At 45.0% G+C, this 23,872-nt stretch overlaps 1 protein-coding gene across 3 annotated transcripts in view; it reads right to left on the bottom strand.

Moving 5' to 3' along the window:
• The window catches only part of VAMP4 (vesicle associated membrane protein 4), a 436,264-nt gene that overhangs the window by 352,683 nt on the left and 59,709 nt on the right, over positions 1–23,872 (bottom strand). For all 3 annotated transcript variants that reach the window (XM_069641244.1, XM_069641243.1, XM_069641245.1), the window contains one exon: positions 5,359–5,472. In XM_069641244.1, the coding sequence (XP_069497345.1) occupies positions 5,359–5,424 (66 nt within the window). In that variant the 5' untranslated portion in view covers positions 5,425–5,472. The remainder of the gene's footprint in view (positions 1–5,358; positions 5,473–23,872) is intronic.

The following is a 23,872-nucleotide window of genomic DNA, read 5'->3' as shown; positions in this document are numbered from 1 at the left end:
CACATGCTAGCTGAGACGAAAGACCCTCCTCCCCCAAGGTTCACTTGGAGTAGCTTGGCTGAACTTAGACCCAATTTGGCATGCGGGTGCTGAGCATGTATGAAACAACTAAACCTACACACCAGTTTAAACTGTTAGGAGATCAAAGTAGCAGGCCTCACTCTGTGCACTTGTTGCTAGCCACTGGCTATTGATCATTATGTCTAGGCGAGTAAGAAAAGGTGTGCTGTGTGTATGTAGAGAATTGAGGTAGCAAGTGATCTTTTCAGGCATGGTTATTAGCATGCAACTTGAAATGTTTACCCCTGAAAGTAGTACTGCCACAAAAAGACAATATTTATGAACGAAATAATTTGGTACCTTGCCTCCACGGAAGAGTATGTCAGGGAGAAAAACCAAGAGCAAATAGAAACTACTCCATACAGGAATAATCATTCAGTAACCGTGTAGAAAAACAAATGGATGCCCACCTGTTGGTTGGAACTTTTTGTAGATCAGGTCTGGCAAATTATTTAAAATCTCGCTAGACCTGCAGGTCAAATAACTGTTTACCTACTCGACCCAAGAGAAATCCACTCAACCAAAATGTTACCAAATAGTGCAGGTCAACATAAACCCACTTTGTGTTTGGCACACTGCTGCCACACGGAGGCCAGCTACCCACAGTAAAAAGCATTTGGCATTTATTGCAAACAAACTTTGCAGTACATGTGAAATAAAAGTTTCAAACATCCCAGAATGTCATTTTACTCACTAGCAAGATTCAGTACTAAACAAATGGTACTCTAAATTCATATCAGCTACTTGACTATACGAGCGGTCGTGTACAATTTTACGACGCCTATGGATATATAGTATAGATAGCAACAAATGCCAGTATTTCCACAGCATGCACAGCTTTTGCCCATGTAAATATACACCTGTGATGGCATTGCCCCAACATGCCAGGATTTTACCATGTAGGAACACACCCTCTAGCTTTGCCCAAAATACCAGGTAAGAACAAAATGGTGCCTTACTTGCTCAAACAAAGCAGATAATGTTCCCAGATACCATCACCTCCTCCCTTCCTGCACCGTACAAAAGCAGGCAAAATATGCTTGGGATGGGATAAACACATTGACATATAGCCAACAATAACTGTTTGAGATGCGAGGATCCCATCTCAGCACACATGTTTAAGGAGAGTCATCAACAAGAAGGAAACATGTTTTGAAGGGAGTATAACAAAGTACGGAAGCTAGGAGGGACATTTACCAAATATACTTTCAGAGTAGCTAATATCTGGAAAGAGAGTGCTGATGCATTATGCAATGCTTCACACACTGTACAGCAATCACTGCTGCATCACACAGAGTTGGCTCCATCAACCACTGGGTTTACATTAGCTTAGGTTTTGTGACGAATGGAGGAATTCAGTCACTTCTCCAAGGGTGGGGGAGGGGCGGGGCACCTTCCTGTGAGACTAGGGAGGCGAGCCCGCTATGCAATAATTCCCCTATGGTTAGCGGCCAGTGGGACATCAGAGGGAGAGACTCTCCTCTCCCTTTTGCATGAGGAACTCCTTTCATACTATTCCCTCAGTACAACACTGCACTGCTGACTAACAAATACCCAGACTCCTCTTACATATACTAATGTAATGCAATACCAGAAAGAAAAAACCTGGTCCTGTGACGAGCAAGAACATGGGAGGAAAAATTAGTGCTCGACTAATAAAACACAGACAAATTAGGAATGATGAATGTGTCACAAACACAAAGGAGGGACTGTCCTGAAAAGCTGGGGAAGCGCCAGCAATGAGTCATAAAAAGAGGTGGACTCTGAGAAGGAGGAAGTGAAGCCCAGGAGTTTCGAACTGGCTGGATCGAGAAGGCTGGGAAACCAAGGGCGATGCTGCTTCATGCGCTTGCAATCAGCTACAGAGAAGACGTGGCAGCTGTACACTAACAACTGAGAGGACATAGTTGGTAATGGTTCCTGGAGGGACGTAGTTCCTGGAGGGACGCCCAAGCGGGGCTGAAGGAGAGCCCTCCTGTCGGCATTGCACGCCAGGAACAGACCTGAGTTGGTCTGTTCATGGAAGAAGATTGCAATCAGAGAACCAAAAGGAAGGAGTTGTGGTGCAGAAGGGAAACCAGGAGAATCCCCTTTTGTTGCCGATACCGCAGAGACACAGCAAAGCGTGCTGGAAACAGTGAGAAAGAGAAACCAGAGAACCATCCTGAGCGAGTACAGAAAAGAACGCCAATCCGGTGACGCAGACCCCCGACACTTCAGGTAAAGGGGAGAGCGCGAGACCCAGGGAGTGAGGCATAGAGAATCACTCAGGGACCCTGCATACTCACAGTAGTTGGAAAGAGTACCAAAAGTGTGGGGGGGGGGTTAATTTTTTCCTTAGCGAAGAACAAGTACATAATAAGCAAGAGTCAAACAGAGACTATCTACATTTCTCAGTGTGAAGAGAAAGAATGTGAAAAGTGCAGAGAAGTCTACAAGGGCCTGGGGAGATCTCCTGAAGAGCTATTAAAAGGAATAGCCAGAGACTATTTGAAGATACCTTATTAAAAAGAAACTGTGCTGAAAAGCATCCCAGGAGAAGGGAGTGCTAGAGTAGATTTGTTTTATGGACTGAGTTCAGAATTTAATTTGGACTTTACAACATATGGCTAGCACCCTAGTTTAGTTACGTTCAGTAGGGAAAGCCTTAGCATAGGGAAAGTTAGACTTTTTTTTAATTAAATAAAATCTTTGTGAAGCTGGCACACAATTGTCTGTCTCTTCCTTCTGTCCTACCACAGTGTATTGCTAATTAAAAGGGGAACTCCGAGGGAACACTCAAGCAGGACTAAGCAATATCTGACTCACTGGTGCATTTGTTGCAGGGGGATCTGTCGATAATACTATTAAGTGAAACACTATTCTACACTACGCAAGACTAATTTAAATTATACAAACTCTGACTTTTGGATGAAAATGTTAGACCAAACAGAGCATTTACTTTGCAACATCAGCTCTGTATGCCAATTGAAACACTTGTGGAACAAGGAAAGGTATTTTGACACAACCAGAAGAAGCACACACTATGCTGAATCTACGAGGGCGGATTAATTTCTGAATATTTCACAGCAGATTATGCACCCATTTGCTCTAGGACACTGGCCATGCATAGATTTTGGGCTGGAAGAAGAAAGTGTAGTGGTGTGGGGAATCTTGCATCCATACAGTAAGGAAATGTTACTTTGTGCCCATAACCTATTGCAACCATCTGTCTAGACACATGCAGACCAAGAACAAGTAATATAAACTATGACTTCAGTCTCAGAGGGGAAAAAACATGACTGGATTTCCTATGCATTTATTGTTCTCTTTATGAACTATGCACTTAGTTTCTTTACACATTTCCATGGTGCTTTTCTCCATTGTAGCCTCCCACCTATCCCAATCACTTTCCGGTTCTGGAAAGTGTCAACTACTGTGAAGTACCCCGTTTTATCTTGCCCCTACTTAGGGGTCCATGAAGAGAAACCTATTGCAGTGGGTTCAATACATAATTGGCAATTCAAGTAATTGGGGGGCATAAATAGACACAGTAATTCAAGAAAAATTGATCTCTCCAAGGCATAAAATAAGCAGTGTCACATAGCAATTTGCTATGCAATTCTGTCAGTTTGCTAATCAAATGGACACTTGTGTAGCAAAGATAGCTATTTAACTTGCCCTCTTCGATGAAAGCACATCTCACCCTGATTTTCTCTCTTGCCCTCTGATCTCTTTTCTCGGTTCACTTCAAGTCCTAATGGAGAGAAAGTGTAGCAGTAATCATGTCCTCTACTCTTAAATGCCAAACGAATGTGTGGGAGTGCTAGGCAAGAATCTATTTTTATTTTTCAAATAATTGCAAACCAGAAAATCAGGATGCTACTTTTATTAAGCTTTCTATAACCCGTTTGGCAAAGACCAGTATGTGTCAACTTTATATATATTTTTTTAAAAGACAGTCATGCAATTCCATTCCTAAAATGTAAGTTGTTACATACTGCATAATTAGAGTATTGATACAGCAAAACATTGCATCATCTCCATGCTTTGTTGTAAAGTTTAGGTTAGTGTATTGTTTCAAATATATTTCATTTTGTTGGGGGGGGGGGGAGATGCATCATATTGACGAGTGAACACTTTTGAAAATGTACTTGATCAAATTACTTTGATGGCAAACCTAGTTCTATAACCTGCAGGTTGCATTTATCTTGCAACTGGTGCTCAACCAATGAGCAAACCCATACTCCTTGACCTTCTATATTATCACCCAGTTGCTTTATACCAGGACCCTGAAATTGGGATGACCAGAAACTACAAATATTCCATCTAGTTTGCTCAGTTATCTGCCTACTACGCAATCCACTCTGCTTAGTCTCTTTCTTTCCGCTTACATAATGATTACACAAAGCGAACTAGATACTTACGCAAAGTAGTGATCAATAGTTCCATCTAATCTCTACATCTACTGATCTATTGCAATACCCAACACTGTAGTTAGCCTCCAGAGCTCGCTTTGTTTTATGATTGCATTATATATTACCAGCTGCAGGAGATAGCTGGCCAAACTATTTTCAAAGCCTTTTGTCTTATCTATTTATTTGCATCCATTCATGCAGCTAACCTTTTACATTTTACAGGAACTCAGCCGTGGCTCTCAAAATCCTTTCGCCCACTCGCATAGTCGAGTAAATTTTATGAAGAGCAAGTAGCATTTGCAAGAGATGTTTGAAACTTGTATGTAACATTTATTTTATTTAGAGTAAATGTCAAACAAAAGTTAAACTGTGCATGGATGGCAGCAGTGTGCCAAACAAAGTAGGCTTGTCGTGACATGCACAATTGTACACAAATCGCATTTTAAATGTGTTGTCCTCCATTGCTTGGGTCGAGTGCATGTATCTTGGGTTGAATAGGGAAACTAAGTTACCCGACCTGCAAGTCTAACTGACTTTTAAAGAATTTGCAAGGCCTGACTTCTTATTTCAGCTGTACGCAAAACTGGTGACATTAGCAAACAGACCCATTTGATTAGCGATTGTGTACTAATATTGTTAATCAAAAAAATGTTAATTAGCAAACTCTACTAATCAATTTTTTAAAACTAATTTATGCCTTGCTCTCTCAACAACCTGTCAGGCTAGGCCGTATTCTCTGCCCGCGAAACTGACACATGCGGTGCTTGCGCTGCTAATTTTATCATTATAGTGCGACAGGATCTCAGGTGAGTGACCAAAGGAAGACTACTTCACTTCTGTGCATATGCCAGTGCAGGGTATTCTATGGGAGATCAGGAGAAGAGTTCACTATCAGACTCACCCTCTCGCTTTTCACAGAGCCTGTGACCTCGTCATCATTCAGATGCCGCTTGAATTTGGGAGGCATGGTGGCCTCCCTTGGCAGAGCTTTGGTGGTGCAAGGCTGGAAAAATGCCTGAGGAGGAAACAAAACAAGAAGATTAGATTACTACTACTGCTCAGCTTTGAGTGGGTTGTATAGTTTACCCTCTTGATCTTTATTTCACCAGCTTGTTACATGCAACATATGCCTCTGTGCAGTTTGCAATCCTTTTAGATCCACACAGACCGTGCCCAGCCTCATCGCCCACGTCAAGAAATAATGTTTCTATTTTTTTAACAAGGAACATAATGTGTAACATTCTTATACTTGTAGAATTCTACATTAAAAGCCAAACAGCATGCACTATATTTAACAATCTTATATTTACAATATGCTAGACTTTAGAAGCCAACAGTATGCACACCATCTCTACTTAACTGTTCGAAACAATGCTATAGCATAACACACAAAGCAACAAATGCCATAACCTGATAGTGTTACCACCAGCTTTTTCAGAGTTCCCTTAACTCTCATGACAACAGTGGAATCCTCCTTGCTTTTGGTAGACTTAAACATCTGAATGTTAGCACATGTGGCTACGGCACAGATGGCCTTAAGAACACAGCTCTTGAAGACGGACTAGGGGTTTTTATTAAAATGTTTTCCAAGGGCATCACTAAAGGTCATCTCTCTCTCTTCTCGCATGAGTTTTGGCCTCCCTAGCCCAGGCTTCCTTAAACTCCAACGTGGTCACTAGAGATTGGTAACGCCTACTATCGAAGAACTGGCTTGCTAGTGGGGAGGGCCTAAAGGCAATTGCCTTCTCTAACTTACCCCATCCAAGGTCTTCTAGGTGTAACTTAACCATAGTACCCAAGAATAGTAACAAGGTGCCTTTCAATCACCTAAGTCTCAGATCTTCCTTGCATGCTCCTATACTCCTTGCCCATATGTTCTATTCTTTCCCTTTGTTAGACTCTCCTCTTCTTACTCTTGCCCTCTCGTCTCTGTCTAGCCTTACGTCTACTACTATCCCTCTACTACTCCCTGGTCTTCCCTTCCCACTACACCACTCTCACTACTCTCCCCATCTCCACTACTCTCTACTCCCACCACTCTCCATGCTCACTCCACACTTACTATACACTCCACCCACACCTTCTCCCAGTCACCCACCCTTAACTCTCTCAATCTCATTCACACAACTACTTCTCTCTCATAGCCTCACTCACTTACCTTAAACACTCTCACCCATGTACCACTTTCTCTCACCCATGTACCACTTTCTCTCACCAACCAATACCTCAACTTACACATGCTTTCAGCAATCCTCCTCTATGCTCCCATGCACCGGCCTTCCCCCTCATGGTGTCTTGGTACGCCTTCTACTCCCTTGCCCTCAGCCAAACAACCCTCACGGTCTTGGCCTTGCTGCCCTCCTTTATACTTCCTCTTCCATTGGTTCTATGTCAGATGGTTCCCCTGACCGATTGAAGACGTCCTTGTCCCCTGGGGCCGAGTTACACGCATGAGAGAACATAAAAGGGCCTCAAGCCCACCCCCATTTTTGAACCCAGGTCCACTGCATTTCAGCAATGGTGGCCCCCTAAAATTACAGTCAATTTCAGAGTTTGTGTCTGGGTTTAATGGAGTGTCTCTAGTGCTGGCGTCATCTGTGCAACGTTTCGTTGCTGCAAGGCTTGATGCCGATTCGCTCTCTGGTGAGCTGCATGATTTGGTTTCTGTTGCAAGTAATCTTGTTATCAGAGGTCCTACAGGACAACAAAAAGATCACAGGTATGAACAAGTAAAACTTGATGACTCAGATATGGTGGACAGACGATGCACCTTCCCCATGATGGCCAGCACCCGCTCTTCTGAGGGTAACACTAGGGACTTCACTGTGCCGAAACACGCCCCCAGAAACAGAACATCCTCTGATGGCGTTATGCAAGATTTTGGATAATTGATAGAGAATCCGAGCCCAGTTAGCAGGCGTATGTCTCCTGTGTGTTGCACTGCCAGGCTCTGAGAAAGTGACCAGATGAACCAGTCGTCCAGGTAGAGGTTGACGTGTATCCCCTCAAGACGTCGCTGTGCCGCTACCAGGCCCAAACACTTTGTGAACACCCTTGTTGCCAACTTCAGGACGAAGGGCAGCGCCTTGAACTAGTAGCGATTTCCCAGAACCAATGGGGACGTGAAAGTAGGCATTTTCCAGATCGAGAGTGGTCATGTAGTCCCCTTCCTCGAATTGGCCAAGCACTTGCAACGTGACCATCCTGAACTATTGGGACCTCAGGTATTTGCTGAGGCACCGTAGGTCCAGGATTGGGCACCACACCCCACCCACCCTGACTTTTAGGACTAGAAATATCTGCAATATGCTCCGGAGACGCCGCTGGACAGGTTCTATTGTGCCCATTGCCAGCATGGCTCCCACTTCCCACAGCAGCTGGTCAGTGTGTTGTTCCTTCCTCGTTACAGGTGGAATACGAGGGCACATGCGTTCAAATTCCAGCGTGTGACTGTTCTGCAGAATGTCCAGCACCCATTCGTCTGTGGGGATGTCTCTCCAAGCATTGACGAAATTTGACAGACTGCCTCCGACTGAGGTGTGGCAGTGGGGATCCAGGCCCTGGGCCAAGTCTGGTTGCCTGTGGCTTCCGCTTCCCCGGCGCTGGAGAGCCTCCACCGAAAGCCTGGGACCTTTGTATGATTCCTGCGCTGTGGAGTGGGAAGGCTGACTGTAGGAAGAAGAGGCGTAACCCTTTGAGGATCTTCCAAACGTACACCTGGAGGACCAAAAGGAAGAATAGCAGTGCGGCTGCAGGGTTCCTAGTGACCTTGCTTTCTCTGTGCCAGTCTTGATGTCCAGCAGTGTTTCATCCACCACCTTTCCAGAGAGATTATCGCAGTCGAAAGGCATATCTACCACCTTGGCCTGAACCTCTGGCCTAAATTTGGTAGCCTTCAGCCAACCTTAAAGCCCAAGTGCTACGCCATTTCCCATTTGTCGGAAGCCGGAATCTGCGATGTCCATAGCCACAGCATTGGCAGATTCAGAGGCCACCTCCCCCACCTGCAATAGTGCCAACGCTTCTGCCTCTTGTCGTCCACCAAGAATTCCAGGAGTGGGCCTAGGTAAACCACAACTCTGTCATACCAGGCCAGGATGGCCAAAGCGTTGGCAGCCTTGATGGTCGATGCTGCAGTATATAGGATTCACTTTCCCTGATCATCCAGCTTCTTTCCCTCTTCGTCTGGAGGTACCATAGATTGAGGGTGGGTTCGCCGGCCGTTTGCTTGCTGCGGATGAAACCGATGAATCCGGGGATGGCTGCGAGCGCAGGCATTTCGGGGCTGAGTCCGGCACCCTATATTCTTTCTCTAACCCGTCCCGCTTCACCGGCGCAGAGCTCAGGAACTTTATTAGGGTCAGGCCCTCTTCCCATACCTCGTCCAGCAGCAGGACAGATAACATTGTCTTCCTGGTTGCGGTTACGACTCTGGTAGAGGAAACTTCCTTCCTCTTCTCCTCTAGTACAAAGGAAATAGGGCAGAAGACCAAGCCATCATGGAATGGAATCACCTGACTTCATCTGGGGGTATCATCCGCACCCGCTGGCACCCCATCTGCCGCGATATCTCTGAGACCAGAGAACTGAGTACTGAGAGGATGTCCTGGGACACAGCTCTCTGAGCTTGCAGAGGGGCCCTTGGAAGAATGCTGGTGTGTCTCAACAGGCTTATATGCCTTGGAAAATCCACACCTGCAGGGCTGTAGCCCTCTGCCTCCAAGCACTTATGCCGTGTCTCGTTGTCAGAGCTAGCGTAAATGGGCAAAGGACCGACTGCACTCTCCGTGTACAGGTCTCCTGGTCTACCCACTTCCACCAGAACTATAGACATGACCAGTGCCTTGATTGACTGGGTAGTGGCAGCCAACAAAGCAGTAGTCGTGGGTCTTGGCTGCAGCTAACCACTCTCTGCAGACTTTGCCAGTTGCCTTTCCTTACTAGCCGACGAGGTGACTGTCTAAGCAGTCACCGACGAGGTGGACATCGAAGTAGGAGCCACCGACGCGGTGGCCGTTGACGTCTGAGGCAGATGAGCCCACTGCCATCGAAGATGAAGCAACCGTTAACTAAGGTCTGGTCGACATAGTCGTAGCCATAGACTGTTTTGTAGTCGCTGACTAAGCCGTAGTAGTGCCTGTCCCCGAGGACTTTGAAGAGGGTTCCATTCGGAAGAGCTTCTTCTGTCGTGAAGAAGCACTGTGTTTTGATGACTTTATGCCAGCCTCGGCCGATCTGGATCTATTACCAGGAGGAGAGCGCTCTGGAGAGCGGACCCACCTGGGCTTCGCCTGAGCATTCCCGGAGGCCACACCACGGCCTATGTCCTCCTTCAACCACACCACCAAACGTCAGTAGCGGTCTCTTTATTTTGGCCGAAAATGTCACATCGGTCCTCCTCATGGTCGGGATGCAGACAGAGACATCTTGTGTGCTTGTCCTCCAAATAGATGTTTCGCAAGTCACACCAGGAGCAGAGCCTGAAGAGACTTGTCCTTCCTTCCTCAGACATGGTGAGGCACCAAGTAGGCCTCGGTAGGCCTTTCCACTAGACACATTGTGTAGACTTCAAAACTTAACCGGCAACGGAGCCCTGTTACCGGAGCTGACAGTCGTCAGCAGTCTTGTAAAATTACTTTCTTTTTTGTACATTTTCAATCGAAAAAGGGGAATTTTAATCGAACAATGTTCAGAGAGCAAAACTCGAGCATGATGCAGCCTTCATAGACAACTTCATAGAAGCAATCACCAACCTGGCCATCGAGCGTAACCAACGGATTATCCTCTGAGACTTCTACATCTGGTTCGATGAAGAAACCACAACCTCACAAAAATAAATCGCTTACCAGCCAACTAATAACAATGGAACTACATCTGCTGGTCAAAGGAGCAACCCACACGGCAGGACATACACTAGACGTAATCTTCGCCAACAGAAAACTAATTACCACAGCACCACCGATTCAGATCCTCTGGAGCGACCACCTCATCCCATTCATAATCACATTTCCCTCCCCAATTACCAACAAACAAGAAAAACTACCAGCCATCATGAAAAGAAACTGGAGAACCATAAAAAACTCCAACTTAATGGAACGACTGGAGATCACCAAACCACAAACAACCATGAGCGAAGCTGACCTAGATACTAAAGTAGATATACTTCACAACTGGATCACCACAACTATCGACGAGATTGCAAAAGAAAAACCCTTCAATCCATCCCGCAAAAGAGCAAAGGCAAAATGGTTCACCCCACTACTAGGCGCCATGAAAAGGAAAAAACGAAAACTAGAACTAGTTGAGGATCAATAAAGACTGCAGAAAAAAATTAAAACTTCAACAACATACCCGTTCAAACAAAAAGGAAATACAAAAAACAAAAAGGAAATATTACGACAACAGAATCCTCAAAGCACCAAACACCCAAAAAGAACAGTTTGATTTTAAACGAAATAAAAAACCCACCCGGCTGCAAGAACACTCCAATACCATTGAAGAAATTATGCAGTGACCTTGAAGACCACTTCAAAAATAAAATCATGACCATCCAACAGACCATACAAAACAGACTATGCAACTACTACACTGAAGACACTGACCGATGCAAGGAACACCAGAACAAACTCCGAAATGTCCCACACAGATCAGTGGAGACTCATCAAACTCGTAAACCAAAGCAACAAATCTGGCTCCCCCGTGGATCCCTGCCCCCCTGACATCTACAAATCAATTCTTGTACAAGGAACACCAATGGAATACTACAGGAACATCCTCAACCAATCCATCTCAACAGGAAGTGTGCCTCAAGCCTTCAAATCAGCATACATCAAACCACTCCTCAAGGACACAACAGAAAATGCAGATGACCTCTCCAATTACAGACCCATCTCCAACATCCGCTACCCAGCTAAACTCCTGGAAACTTACATATACAGAACAACCCAAGACGTCATAGAAAAACATCACCTATTAAACCAGGCACAAGTAGGCTTCAGACCAATAGAGGAACAGAAACAGCACTCATTTCAATCTGGGACGATCTAAAAGACAAACAAAAACAACAGCACCGCTCTTATTCTTCTAGACCTCTCTGCAGCATTCGACACAGTCAACCACAACATCCTCATGAGACTGGAAGAATTTGGAATCACCGACAACGCCTTACTTTGGGTCAGATCCTTCATAACGCATAGAACAGAAACAATATGGATGAAACCTTCCAAATCAAGCCCTCGAAAATCATCATGCAGAGTTCCTCAAGGATCATCCTTCGCGCCACTTCTATTCAACAGCTACCTGTCACAGCTAATTAACATCATCGAAAGACATGGTCTCACCTGCTACAACTACGCAGACGACACAAAAATAATCTACAAAATACAAGGCCCACAAGAAGACAACGCAACACTAGAGAACTGCCTTTGTGAAATATACAACTGGATTAACTTAAACTACCTCAAACTCAACCCAGGCAAAACAGAAAATGATCCTCACCAGAAACGGAGAAGACAACCTCTACATCCCATGGCCAACTGAACTTGGTGAAACTCCAGCCCCATCATCAACTATAAAAAAACCTGGGAGTCCTGATGGACAATGAGCTCACTCTAGAACCACAAGTAAATGCCCCAATCAAGAAATCCTCCTTTCTCCTGCGATCGGTTAAAAGGATCCTACCATTCGCCAACAAAACTACTGCCGTCATCGCCCTCATCATGTCCAGACTAGACTACGCCAACAGCCTATATCTAGGCCTCCCTAAGCGACTACTAAATAAACTCCAACGCATACAAAATGCGGCGGCCAGACTGCTCCTTAAACTATCTGGAAGAGAACCCGTCACACCAGCGCTGAAAACTGGCTACCCATCAAACAGAGGATCAAGTTCAAATCAATGTGCATAACTCACAGAGCAATCCACGACCAAGGTGCAGAGTTCATCAAAAGAAAACTAAATGTCCACCACACTGCAAGGCGACTCAGATCCAGCAGCGACATCCGTTTGGAACCCAACTCATACAACAAGAGAAAACTCGGACTATCCTTTTCTCACCTAGCCCCAAAAACCTGGAACGAACTACCAAAGAACATAAGGAACACAAGAGATCACCTACAATTCAGGAAACTACTCAAATCATGGCTCTTCACCCCATAACCAGATAGAATGCCCATAAGGACATACACTGAGGAACTAGGCCGAGAGGAAAACCTACCCTGACTCCCTAAATCATCAACCCTCATCAATAAGGATATATGGACATGTAACATAACTACTTATCAATTAAAACAATCCTCACCAATTGTAACTAGAACACCCATCTTTCAATCTGAAGGGAGAACAAGGTATCACCCAGCAATGGCACCTGGCAACTTCGGGGACACAGGCAGCAATGGAACAAAGACAGTAATGCATAGGAAAGAACGGGGAGAGATAATATAACTCCACCACCTATGAAGGACTTATGCCCGCAACCTGGGTGCACCAAGCTCAACAGCCTAGCTGGGGGCCAAACTTTGCCCCGGCTCTGAAACTACACAGTCAGAAAAGGGAAGAGAAGTTTATACTACCCAATGAACTACCGACAGTAAATAGATAAGAAGAAGCTGGGCAATGATAATAAAACCCCACTATCGATCTAGGGACAATGCTCACCTAACCTGGGGTACTATGCCATTTTATCTGCTGAAATAGCCACAGTATCACCACAGAAACTAGACAATCAATAAACCAAGAGAGAATATACCAACCCACATGACTACCTGATACATAAACTAAACTACAGGGATTATGAGACAACTCACTAACCAAAACCTCTAATTTCTGCTTACTTAATTCACACAAAACCAACACAACCACCTCTCACAGAAAACCGCACAGACTTCACCACACCGCAACAACAAACAACCAACACATAGATCTCAACAACAGCACGCGAGGTCCCGCTTCGATCCTATTTTCACACCCAAGCTCAGTGCACGGTGAAAAGCGAACAGAAGCTGCCAACAGTACACCATCTCTCACTTTCCTACGCCCTCTACACCCACTAATCCACCCCGTCCACCTTTCTTTACAGATCTGCCTGAGCGCCTGGAGAGCAACTCTGTTGGTGACGATGCGCTATATAAATACCTTTAACATTAACATTCCCTGCACCGAAACGTGCGGTAAAAATCTGAAGATGGCCGCTGGGCCGGGTATCAGGGAGACGACCGTCATTGGATGGGTGCAGTATTACATGGTCTTCAGTGATTGGATAATGGGTGAAAGGCAGTATTCAAGCTTTAAAGCAATATTGCTTTCTTGTTTACCAAGAATTCCTGGCCCGACGACAGGGAATATTCATGAGCATGAGAATCCATGCCAGAACCCATGCTGGAGAAGCAGGGATCTCCAACATGGCTTTGGGACCAGAAAGATCACAGGTTCTACAGAGTTCGTAAGACATCTTGGCTCATAACTCCCCCTTGACTTGACTTATCTTGCTGCAACTCTCCTTCCTTTGCCCTGAGGGTTACTAGTACCAGAGGGTATGTAATTGAAGCTGGGCATTAGGTTCAAAGAAGGGAAGCAAGTTGGCTCGCTACTCAGGCCGCCCTCTTCCTCTGAATAGGCCGACCTCTCCTCTTCTCTCCTTGCCTCTACTTCTCAACTTCTCCTCGGAGATCTCAAAATCCACCTGGATGCTTATAATCCCTCCTTCTGGCTTTTCAACATTCTTTGCGACACTCACTTTCCATTCTGCCCTCTGGCCCGACACTCTGCCAGACATACTTTGGATGTTCTCTTTACCTCAGACATTCCCCCCCGCCACACCCCTCTGACAACTCCGCTCTCTTGGACTGACCACTTTCTACTCTCCCCTCATCGGGAACTCTCTATCCCTCAGGCAAACCGCCCCTCAGCACTGCCACCTACCTGCTCTGCCATTCGGCCCATGAAGCGTGCGTCAGTGGAGGCCTCTGCCTCTACTTTCTCTGCTCTTCCTACTCCTGCGGCTGACTCACACCCAGACACAGTTCTTTATATTCTGCATCTTTCTATTGCCAACACCCTGGACATCCTTGCCCCCGTCATGAGAATCCATCTGAAGCGTACCTCCAAGTGCTACTCTTGGTAGGATTCCGACTTTGCCGCCCTGAAACGCAAGTGCAGGGTGGCTGATAGGAAGTTGAGGGTTTTGTGCGCATCCTCTGACAAACTGGCCTGCTGCCTTCTTCAAAGGCAATACAAACTCTCTGTCCTGTCCAAGAAGAGAGCACACATACAAGCCCGCGTCTCTGTGACCTAGAACACGGCCTGAAATATTGAAAATCTGCAAGAAACTGGCCAATCCTGTTGTAGTTTCTACCTCTCCTGTTCCTTTCCAGGCCCTCTGTGCGGCTCTGGCCTCTCACTTCTCTGCTAAAACTCACATCCTGTCCTCCATCCCCTCTTCCTCTGCCTCCTTACCTCCCTCTCCTCCTCCTCCTCCTCCTCCTCCTTTCTCCTCTTTCCCTCTGACAACATTTCTAGACAAGTCCGATCTATGAAAGTGTCGTCCAAACAGGTGCTCCCCTGCACCCCCAAAACCATCAAGGACCATATGGACACCCTCGCTCCAGCCTTGGCCGATTTCTGTAATCACTCTCTCGCCACTGGAACTTTCCCCTCCCCCTTAAGCACTCCCTTGTGCAACCCCTCCTCAAAAAGCCATCTGCTGATCCTACCTGCCCGGCAAACTGTCACCCAATCTCCATTACCCTTTTCTGGGCGAACTCTTGGAAAAGCTAACAATCTCCCAGCTTACTCTTCACACTGAATCCGTTGGTTGCCCCCATGACCATCAGTCTGGCTTTAGAGCTGCCAGAGGCGAAAATCTGCTCTCCAACCTTGATTTCAGCAATCCTTCTGTCCCCATCCTCCTTGATCTTTCCTCTGCTTTCGACATGGTCAACCATACCATCCTCATCAATCGACCCAGTGAGAAACTGGACATTACGGATCAGGCCCTGGAGTGGCTGACCTTCCTCTTGGACTACCCCTCCCAGATCCAACTTGGTCCCTTTCTTTCTGCCACCACTCTCTCTACCTGTGGCGTTCCGCAGGGCTCCATCCTCTCATCCTGTTTTTTCAACCTCTACTTGGCCCCCTTGGCCCACCTGATCTCTACCTTCTCCTCCAACTTTCAGTGTTAAGCAGATGACGCTCAGCTTTCCTTCAGACTGCCCTCAGCCTCCTCTCCTGTTCGCTCATTCCAGACTGTCTGATTCAGTATTGGTGCACCTCCAAAGATCTCGGCCTGAATGCCAGTAAGGCGGAGATTCTTCTCATTGGGACCCCTGCCCCTGCTTTCCCTTCTCTCTGGCCACCCACATAGGACCCTCTTCCTTCTCCTTCCTGGGAGGCAGAAAACATTGGGGTCATCTTCAACTCCATTCACTCTTTCATTCCTCACATCTTGGACGTTGCCAAGAAGTCCCACTACCAGCTGCACCGACTCAAAGGGGCACTGCCCTTTCACACTTTCCCCCCAGATGCTCACTGTCTCCAGAGCCCTGGTGGTTCTCTCTAGGCTGGACTACTGCAACAGCCTCTTTCTAAATCTGCCTTCCTCTACACTCCACCCTCTGCAACTAATCCAGAACAGGACTGCAAGACATATCTTTGGCCTCAAGCCCAAGGACTGTGTCTCTCCAGCACTGAAATCTCTCCACTGGCTCCCGGTGGCTGCAAGGATCAAGTTCAAGACCCTTTGCATTGTCCGCAAGGCTTTATGGTGCCAGGGCTCGCACTACATCCAATGCTCTCTTCAAAAATAACTTCCTTCTCAAGCCCTTCGCTCAGCTACCTCCAACTCTCTAAGGGTTCGACACTTCTACAGGCAGAGAGTGGGGGGTAGATCTCTCTCCTCTACAGGTGCCGCCCTCTAAAACTTAAGCCAGACCACCTGAAGTTCCAGAAGCAGCTCAATACTTTCCTCTTCTCCTCAGCTTTCTCCCTCTCCCTCCCCTACTGGCCTACCCGACCTACCCGTCTGCTGTACCGACTGGTTGTTTGGCTACCCTACCCTCAAGAGTCTCACTGGGTACCAGGCTCTTTCTTGAGCAGTCACCCTTGCACTGCCTCCAAGCCTACCATGCACGTAGGGGCTGTTAACTCTAACTCTACAGTCCCTTGTTCTCCTTGCATTACCCAGAGCTGTGCTGCCCTGGCTGCACTTACTCAGAGCATTGCTGCCTTGTTCACCCCTCCCTTCTCCCTTGCACTCCCCCCTCCCTTTCCCCTTGTCCTTCTCGTCCTCTCACTTGCACGATGTGAATGACCCAAGGCCCAGTAAGATAGTTTGTCTTGTCCTCCCTCGGTCTTCCCTCCCTTGTCTTGCCTAGAAACACTTCTGTACAGGAACATTATAAATTACTTATATCATTTCAATCCATAGGTGAGCTGCAGATCAGGCTATAAGGGGAGCCTGAGGAAATCATTGCAATAGGGGCCTGTTATGCTTCCACACAAATCGGTTGTCCTTTTTCATTTTAATGGCAGAACCAGGGGAGGTGAGCCATCTCCGAGTGTGCATGAGGTGACCACTGAAAGTTCTGGGCTTTCTTTCTTCATGTTACAAATTGGGTTGTTCTGTGTGGGGTGGAGGGAACCTTATTTTCTGTAAAGTTGAGGATCAGCAGCGTATAATGGATTGTGCGCGTCACAGAGTTAGAACCAATTTGGAACAAAGCAGGCACAAGAAAAGGAGTTCACACAACTGTGATATGGAATTACCATCACTTACGTGGCAAGTCTTAAACTGCTTATATGGAATGTTACGGGGCTTAATAAAAAAGGCAAAAAGGTATGCAAAACCCTTGTATATGTGAATAGGGTAGGCTTGGAAATGTTCTGCCTCCAAGAGACACAAATAACCCCAGCTAGACAAGAGTCCATAGCCCAATCATGGCACATGCACAGATATTAAACTTACTACTCTTCGTATGCCAGAGGGGTTCTAATCCTTGTACACAAAAGTCTCAATTTTATATACATAGATTTGGTGCAAGCCCCGGAGAGGTGTTCTTTTAGGTGTTCTAGGCCTCTTTGCATCACACACAGTTTGGATTCTGAATACATATGGAACCAACACAGATACACCTATATTCTATGAGAAGCTCTCCATAGTGCTGGCTAAGTGGCCGAACCCGATAGTCATCTGGGTGGGGCACTTGAACTGTGTCTTGAATTCGTATACTTACTGCTCTTGTGGTGTACAGCCCTGGTTTTCCATGTTGGCTTGTGCAGCCAGACAAGTGTGTGTACACTACAGATTGGTTGATGTGTGGACACCTCAATACGAAGGAGAGAGTAGACACACACACCCAGAGGTGCATGACTCTCCTACCAAACTTGACCATATACTCTTGTTGGGAGAAATCATGAGTATAGGAATGCAAGATATTAGCTCGGACAATACAGATTTCGATGGTCCTAGCATTTGCCTCTAAACAGACTAGCTAGATTACCAGATTTAAGTAGCGAACATGATTAGCATCAGTGTTCTATAAGGAAGTTTATGATGCGAGGGAGGAATAATTAAATTGTTTTCATTAGTGGCGATGCTGCTGGAGGTTTTTAAAGCCTAGATTGGGGCGATATGTACTGCAAAGGAATTACGAACACTGAAAGATCTTAGAAGTAGGCTGACAAGATTGGAAGCAGAGCTGCATACCTTACAGACTACACATGATACAACTCATGAGCAGGGACTATGGGCGAAAATTGGGGAGGCATTTGAAAGCTAAAATGAAACTGCTGAGCTGGACATTAGATACTTGAATAGTGAAGTGAGATAATTGAGATATGCAGAGTTAGAACGAATGGATAGATCCATGGCCTGGGTGATCAACAAGAATGTAGCTGCACCGGAATAGTAGAGGCAACCTGCGGGGGATGGCACTAGAGAAATAGATCAGATGAAAATAAATTATATATTCCAAAGTTATTACCAGATTCTAAAGAGCACCAGGTCATATTCTGATGCACAATTGTAAATTGTATGTCTTTATAGAACCACTAGAGCTTCCTCCACTAACGCCTAAAGCTTGAGAAGAGCTAGATCCTCCATTGGAGCCTGAGGAAGTACAGAAGGCTATTACGGACATGGCTAAAGAGGACTCCCCAAAACGAGATGGATTATCTGTTGAATCTTTTAAGGAATCTGCAGACCTATTGGCACCTGTTCTGCTTAACGTATAAAAGGAAGCTAAAGAGATGGGGTTCCTACCACCGTTCCCAAGGGAAGCACTAAATATAGTTTGGTTGAAATCTGGGCACCCTAGTGCAGTGTGTGGCCCATACAGGCCGTTATCCATGCTGAATATGGATAATTAAATACTAGCTAAAGCAGACGTAAACTGCAATCTTAAATATATTTCTCCCAGGCACAACCGGACCAAGCCAGGCCGATCTGCACAGTTAAACGGATATAGACTGGGACTATAGTCACAGTTCCAATACAAAACAAAATTATTGCAGCCTATTTAGACGCTATAAAGGCATTTGATTCAGTTGAGTGGCCATATATATGGCACATGCTGAGCAGTATTGGGGTTGGTGGGGAGTTAATACGATGGGTTTGACTCCTTTATTCTGCCTCCGCAGGTTATGGTTCTAGAAAATAGATATGATTATATAAACTGTAGAGCGGTACGTGCCAGGTGTGCCCTCTTGCACCGTTATATGCTCTAGCCAAAGAATTGGCAAATAAGCTGCACCAGAGGCATATACATGGGGTGGGGGAGCGGGGTGCAGATATCATCAATCTACTATCAATGTACGTAGACGATATGGCGATGTATTGCAGTGAATTTACAGCAGTCAATTTCAGAGATCTCTTCTTTCCAAAGGTATGCTGGACTCAATATTAACTGGAGCAAATCTGAGATCTTCCCATTAATTGTTGCACCCAAGCATTCCCAGATATATTTGGGGTTTCAGTGGGCACCAGGTAAGTAAAATATTTAAGCATTAAAATTGCTCACTCAAATAATGACCTGTGCGTCAATAAGTATGCACCTTTAACAGCTTACATCAAAGACAGAGTAAGTCTGAACCTTTGTAATAGCTATATGTTGTTCATGTAATACTAGCCTGAGGAAGTCCCTAATTGGGACGCAACGCGTGGCTCATTGACAGCCCCACAGGACATTTTTCTGTTCTATCCATCTTTTACTGATTGCTAATGTTTCAGTTAGTGCGTTTTTAAACCCCTTTTTGTTTAAATGTTGTGTTGCCTGCACGTAGACTTGTTTTTGCAACCTTTTGTTAAACGCCTGAATTCCTATATTCAAGCCAGCTGATCTGATGAATAAATTACAAAACAATTTTCTGAGCCAACATATTTGCAGGTATCCCTTGATGCAGTCTCGCTATATATTAGCATTAAACAAACTCGGCTTCAAAGCCTGTAAATGTTTGTGACTGCCGGTCTATTACCTACAACATGATTGAATTCTACCTCAAACATAACCTTTTCCTCTTACTATACTATAAACAAGTGTGCAGAACGCTGATGGGTTCCTGTATGGCGGACAACTATGCCAATCTTTATATGGTTTGGTAGGAACAAACGGTGGAATGAAGACAGCAGTATGACCAATTTTTAGATAACATCATTGTATATTATCGATTTATTTTTTTATCTGGAATGGACCAGTTGAACAGCTACAGACCTATGTCAATGGTTTCATTGGTAATATTATGAATCTTAAATTAAACATTACTAGCAGAAACAGTGAATTTATATTTTTCTAGATGTAATATTTGATATTGTGGATAACATTTTGATATCATTTTTAGATAGAAAACTGCCTCCAATTCACTGCTCCATGTTCAAAGCCATCACCCGAGGTCCCTTATCTATTTATGTATTCCATTTGTAGAATTCCCGAGAGCAAAAAGGAATTGCTTGAGAAAACAAGATTATATTGAAGACGAAAAAAAGATTGGGGACAGATTCCTAATGAGGGGCTATTCCCATACAATTGTAAGCACTGCTTTTGACAAGACTAAAAGTAGAAATAGAACAGACCTTCTTAATTTAGGAATGTCAGGTTAATTACAAGGTTTAATAACAAAGCTAATTCCATTAGATCCATCTTTAGAAAATATTGGCCAATTTTACTCGGAGATTTGAGTGAAGTCCTAGAACCAACTCCACAGATTACGTTTTTGAAGGCACTTTCCCTGAAAGATACGTTATCACCTAGTCTTCTCAAGAGCGGTATCAGTGATACAAATTAGTTGTTACAAACACGAAAGAATAACATGTTTATGGATGCAACAATTGCAAGTTATGTAAATATGCTCTTACGGGAAATGTATTTGAATTTAATGATTGGCAGGTGCGTAAGGTCAAACAGATGATAAATTGTGGAACAAAAGTTGTGTTTTATGATATACGATGTACTTGCGGGTTGCATTATGTTCGATCCACCATTGGTCCTTTAAAACTAAGCATATTACAGACCCAAAAAAAATGCTGATATCAGTTACCCATTGACCGCACACTTTGGAGAAACACAACAATGTACATTGCATCAAATTTGCTGGTATTGCTCACGTTCCAGATCAAAAGGGGAAAAGGAAGTTAAAATTGTGCCAATTGCAATCTAGGTTGATAGTAAAAAATGGGAACCCTACAACCAGCTAGTTTAAATGGCGATGATGAGCCTTATGTATTTCTGCATTAAGCTGTCTTGTATCAATTGTTTAGTAGTTTGAACTGAAACAATTGTTGCCCTCTTGGCCTTGACTTTTAGTTGTACCCTCATTTTGATAAGACTGGTTCGAAAAATATTGTAGTTCTGTAAGTCAAACTAATTTGCACTACAATATATTGGTCACTTGGCCTTAATTGAAAGAAAAGCACAATTGGAGACAGAAAAAGAAACATAACAGATTGTCCATGAGGGATTAGTGCTCGCTCTCTGTGTTTTTGGCTCTTAGTTCTGTGCAAGACCTGGTTACAGAAATAAAGTGTGTTTTGCGATATAGTATGCCTTTGCACTAGTGCACGGCATGGTTAAAGTTACGAACTCTCTATGGCGTTTCAGAAAGTGACTTCTCAATAACTTCTGAACGATTGCATGAATAAATCTGAAAGTATTCCAGGGTAATATTTCGAGGCAGCTACATGTGCCTGCAAAATCTCGGATGTTACATTAACAGCTTCATAGCTTAAAAAAAGTTTACTTTGATTGCGTTTGATTAGCTTTTAACATGGGGTTTCCTCCATCGGAAGAAAAAAAAACAGTTGGGCCACAACTCAAAATTGGTCACTTCGATTCTCACTTTTATTTTACGTGCACCTAGAAACACCCTTCAAGCCACTTCCTTTTCAAGTGTCCTCGTGTGCTCAGCCAGTGACCTCACGTTCTGCCTCAACAGGTTCACATCTATGTCGATAGCATCCATTTTGGACTCAAGGGCCACCTTCAAGGCTGCTATAGCTTCTAGGATCTGCTCATCTCCTTTCTCCTGTGTCTGCTCCCCTTGTAATGTTGGGGACGTTGGGACAGTGTGCTCTATTGAGTGTGCGGAAGTGGACCTGTGCAGGTGCCAGGAGGGTGCCGGGAGGGAGGGTGATTGCAGGTCCCAGCAGTCAAGCTTAGGCATACAAGCAATATTTAGCGTTGCAGAGTATGCGGCAATAGGCAAACAGAGAGACTAAGACGCTGCATGCAGGAGATAACAGGCCAGCCATATCAAACTGATTGAGGTAGGGACTGCAGCAGCGGCGCCAAGGACTGAACATACACATGAGGTGCCGCAGCACTAAGTAGAGTAATGTTCACTGGCACACAGTCTAAAGCTGCAGTATTGAAAGAGCTGAAGAATTGCAGCGCTGTAATCCACAAGCACAATAAATACCCTAATAAATGGGAGTAGGGAAGTGACAATCCAACAGAGCCTGCATGCAAGACGCCACTAAGCGGCTCGGAAGATGGCATGTGACACCCATGCAGGCAAAAAAAGGTGCATACATAAAGGTGTACTTTTCACTTGGGTTTGCATAATACTACAGAGAGATGCAAGACATCAGGTTCACCCAGATGAAACGGAGGAAATACTGAAGTCCTAAAGCGGCCAACCCCCCAGGAGATTGAAGGTCCTACACAGAGCAAGGAGGCCACAACACGGGTCAGCATTCTAAAACAAGAAAACACACAGCAAAACAAGACATAGCTAACCACCACAACAGACCCTGGGGGCGAACTGCCGAAGGCAGAAAAAGGCCAGAACATTGAAGCATTGGCAAAAAGTCTGGGAAGCTGCAAGGGGTACCCAGCCGACATGTTAGATCATCCAAGCAAATAAGAGGCAAAGAAGAAGTACAGACCACTTGGAAGTGGCTAGCCAGCAAACCGAGGAATTGACAAAACTCAGAGACATCTAAGTTTGGTCGACCGGTTTCAATGACATCTTTCCATGCGTCTTCGTCAGGACCGATTTCTTGAGGTTATGATAATCAGTTCACCCGTCATATTCGGCAGGTAGCCCGGCAAAACCTGATGGTTACTTGTTCAAACCTGGATCGTATGTGTGTCGGACAGTATACTTCTTATTGTTTTGACATTCGTTTTCTTGTCATCCGCTCTTACTGCGAGCAATGACTTATTGCACGGGGTGATACTGGTTCTCCTCCGCGTCCACAAGTATGCAGTGACATTCGTTTTCTTGGCTCCGTGAGGAATCTCACGCTGCTGGTTTCTTAAAACAAGCAGCGCAAGACTTGTGGACACAGAGGAGAACCAGTATCACCCCACAGACTTTTTGGCTTCAGACGTTTTGCCCTCTCCATGTGTTATAACAGCATAGAATGCAACAGAAGGGATTGAATTGGAAAGGTCCCAAGTAAGTGTTTTTTCTCAAAAACCCTGTGTGAATGTGTAAATAATTTGCTTGTGATGTATTTGATCTGGAAACTGGGATAACGGTTTGATTGAATTGTACGATGTTTGGTTTATAGGAGCTGAAACACGAAAAAGCAACACAAGTCCTGGGAAACTCATGTGCAGAATTTGTCTCCGAATACATTTTGTTGGTTTGGGGCGTTGTAGGTGTATTTTTATCTGTCTGATGAAGGCCTAATGGAAGGGAATGAGTAGAGCTCGACATAGCACAAGCGGACCTACGATGTAAAGGAAGAAACATGTCGACATGTTTTATAGTTGGAACACAATATATATCAAGTACAAAATAAGGTCGGAGAAGGGAGAAACCTAGACTGGGGAACTGACTTGTCCCAGAGCTGTGGTTTTGTCCAAAATATGTCTGGCCAAAGAATATACAAGATATGAATGACAAGACTGAATTACTAGGTCAAAGATTAGGATTCCAGACCGGTATATTGTTTTTCCAAAACTCGAATACTCTGCCTTCA

The sequence above is a fragment of the Ambystoma mexicanum genome, chromosome 1q (genome assembly GCF_040938575.1).
Source record: "Ambystoma mexicanum isolate Mex_15411 chromosome 1q, UKY_AmexF1_1, whole genome shotgun sequence".
NCBI lineage: Eukaryota > Metazoa > Chordata > Amphibia > Caudata > Ambystomatidae > Ambystoma > Ambystoma mexicanum.
This window is presented reverse-complemented; position numbering and strand designations above follow the sequence as displayed.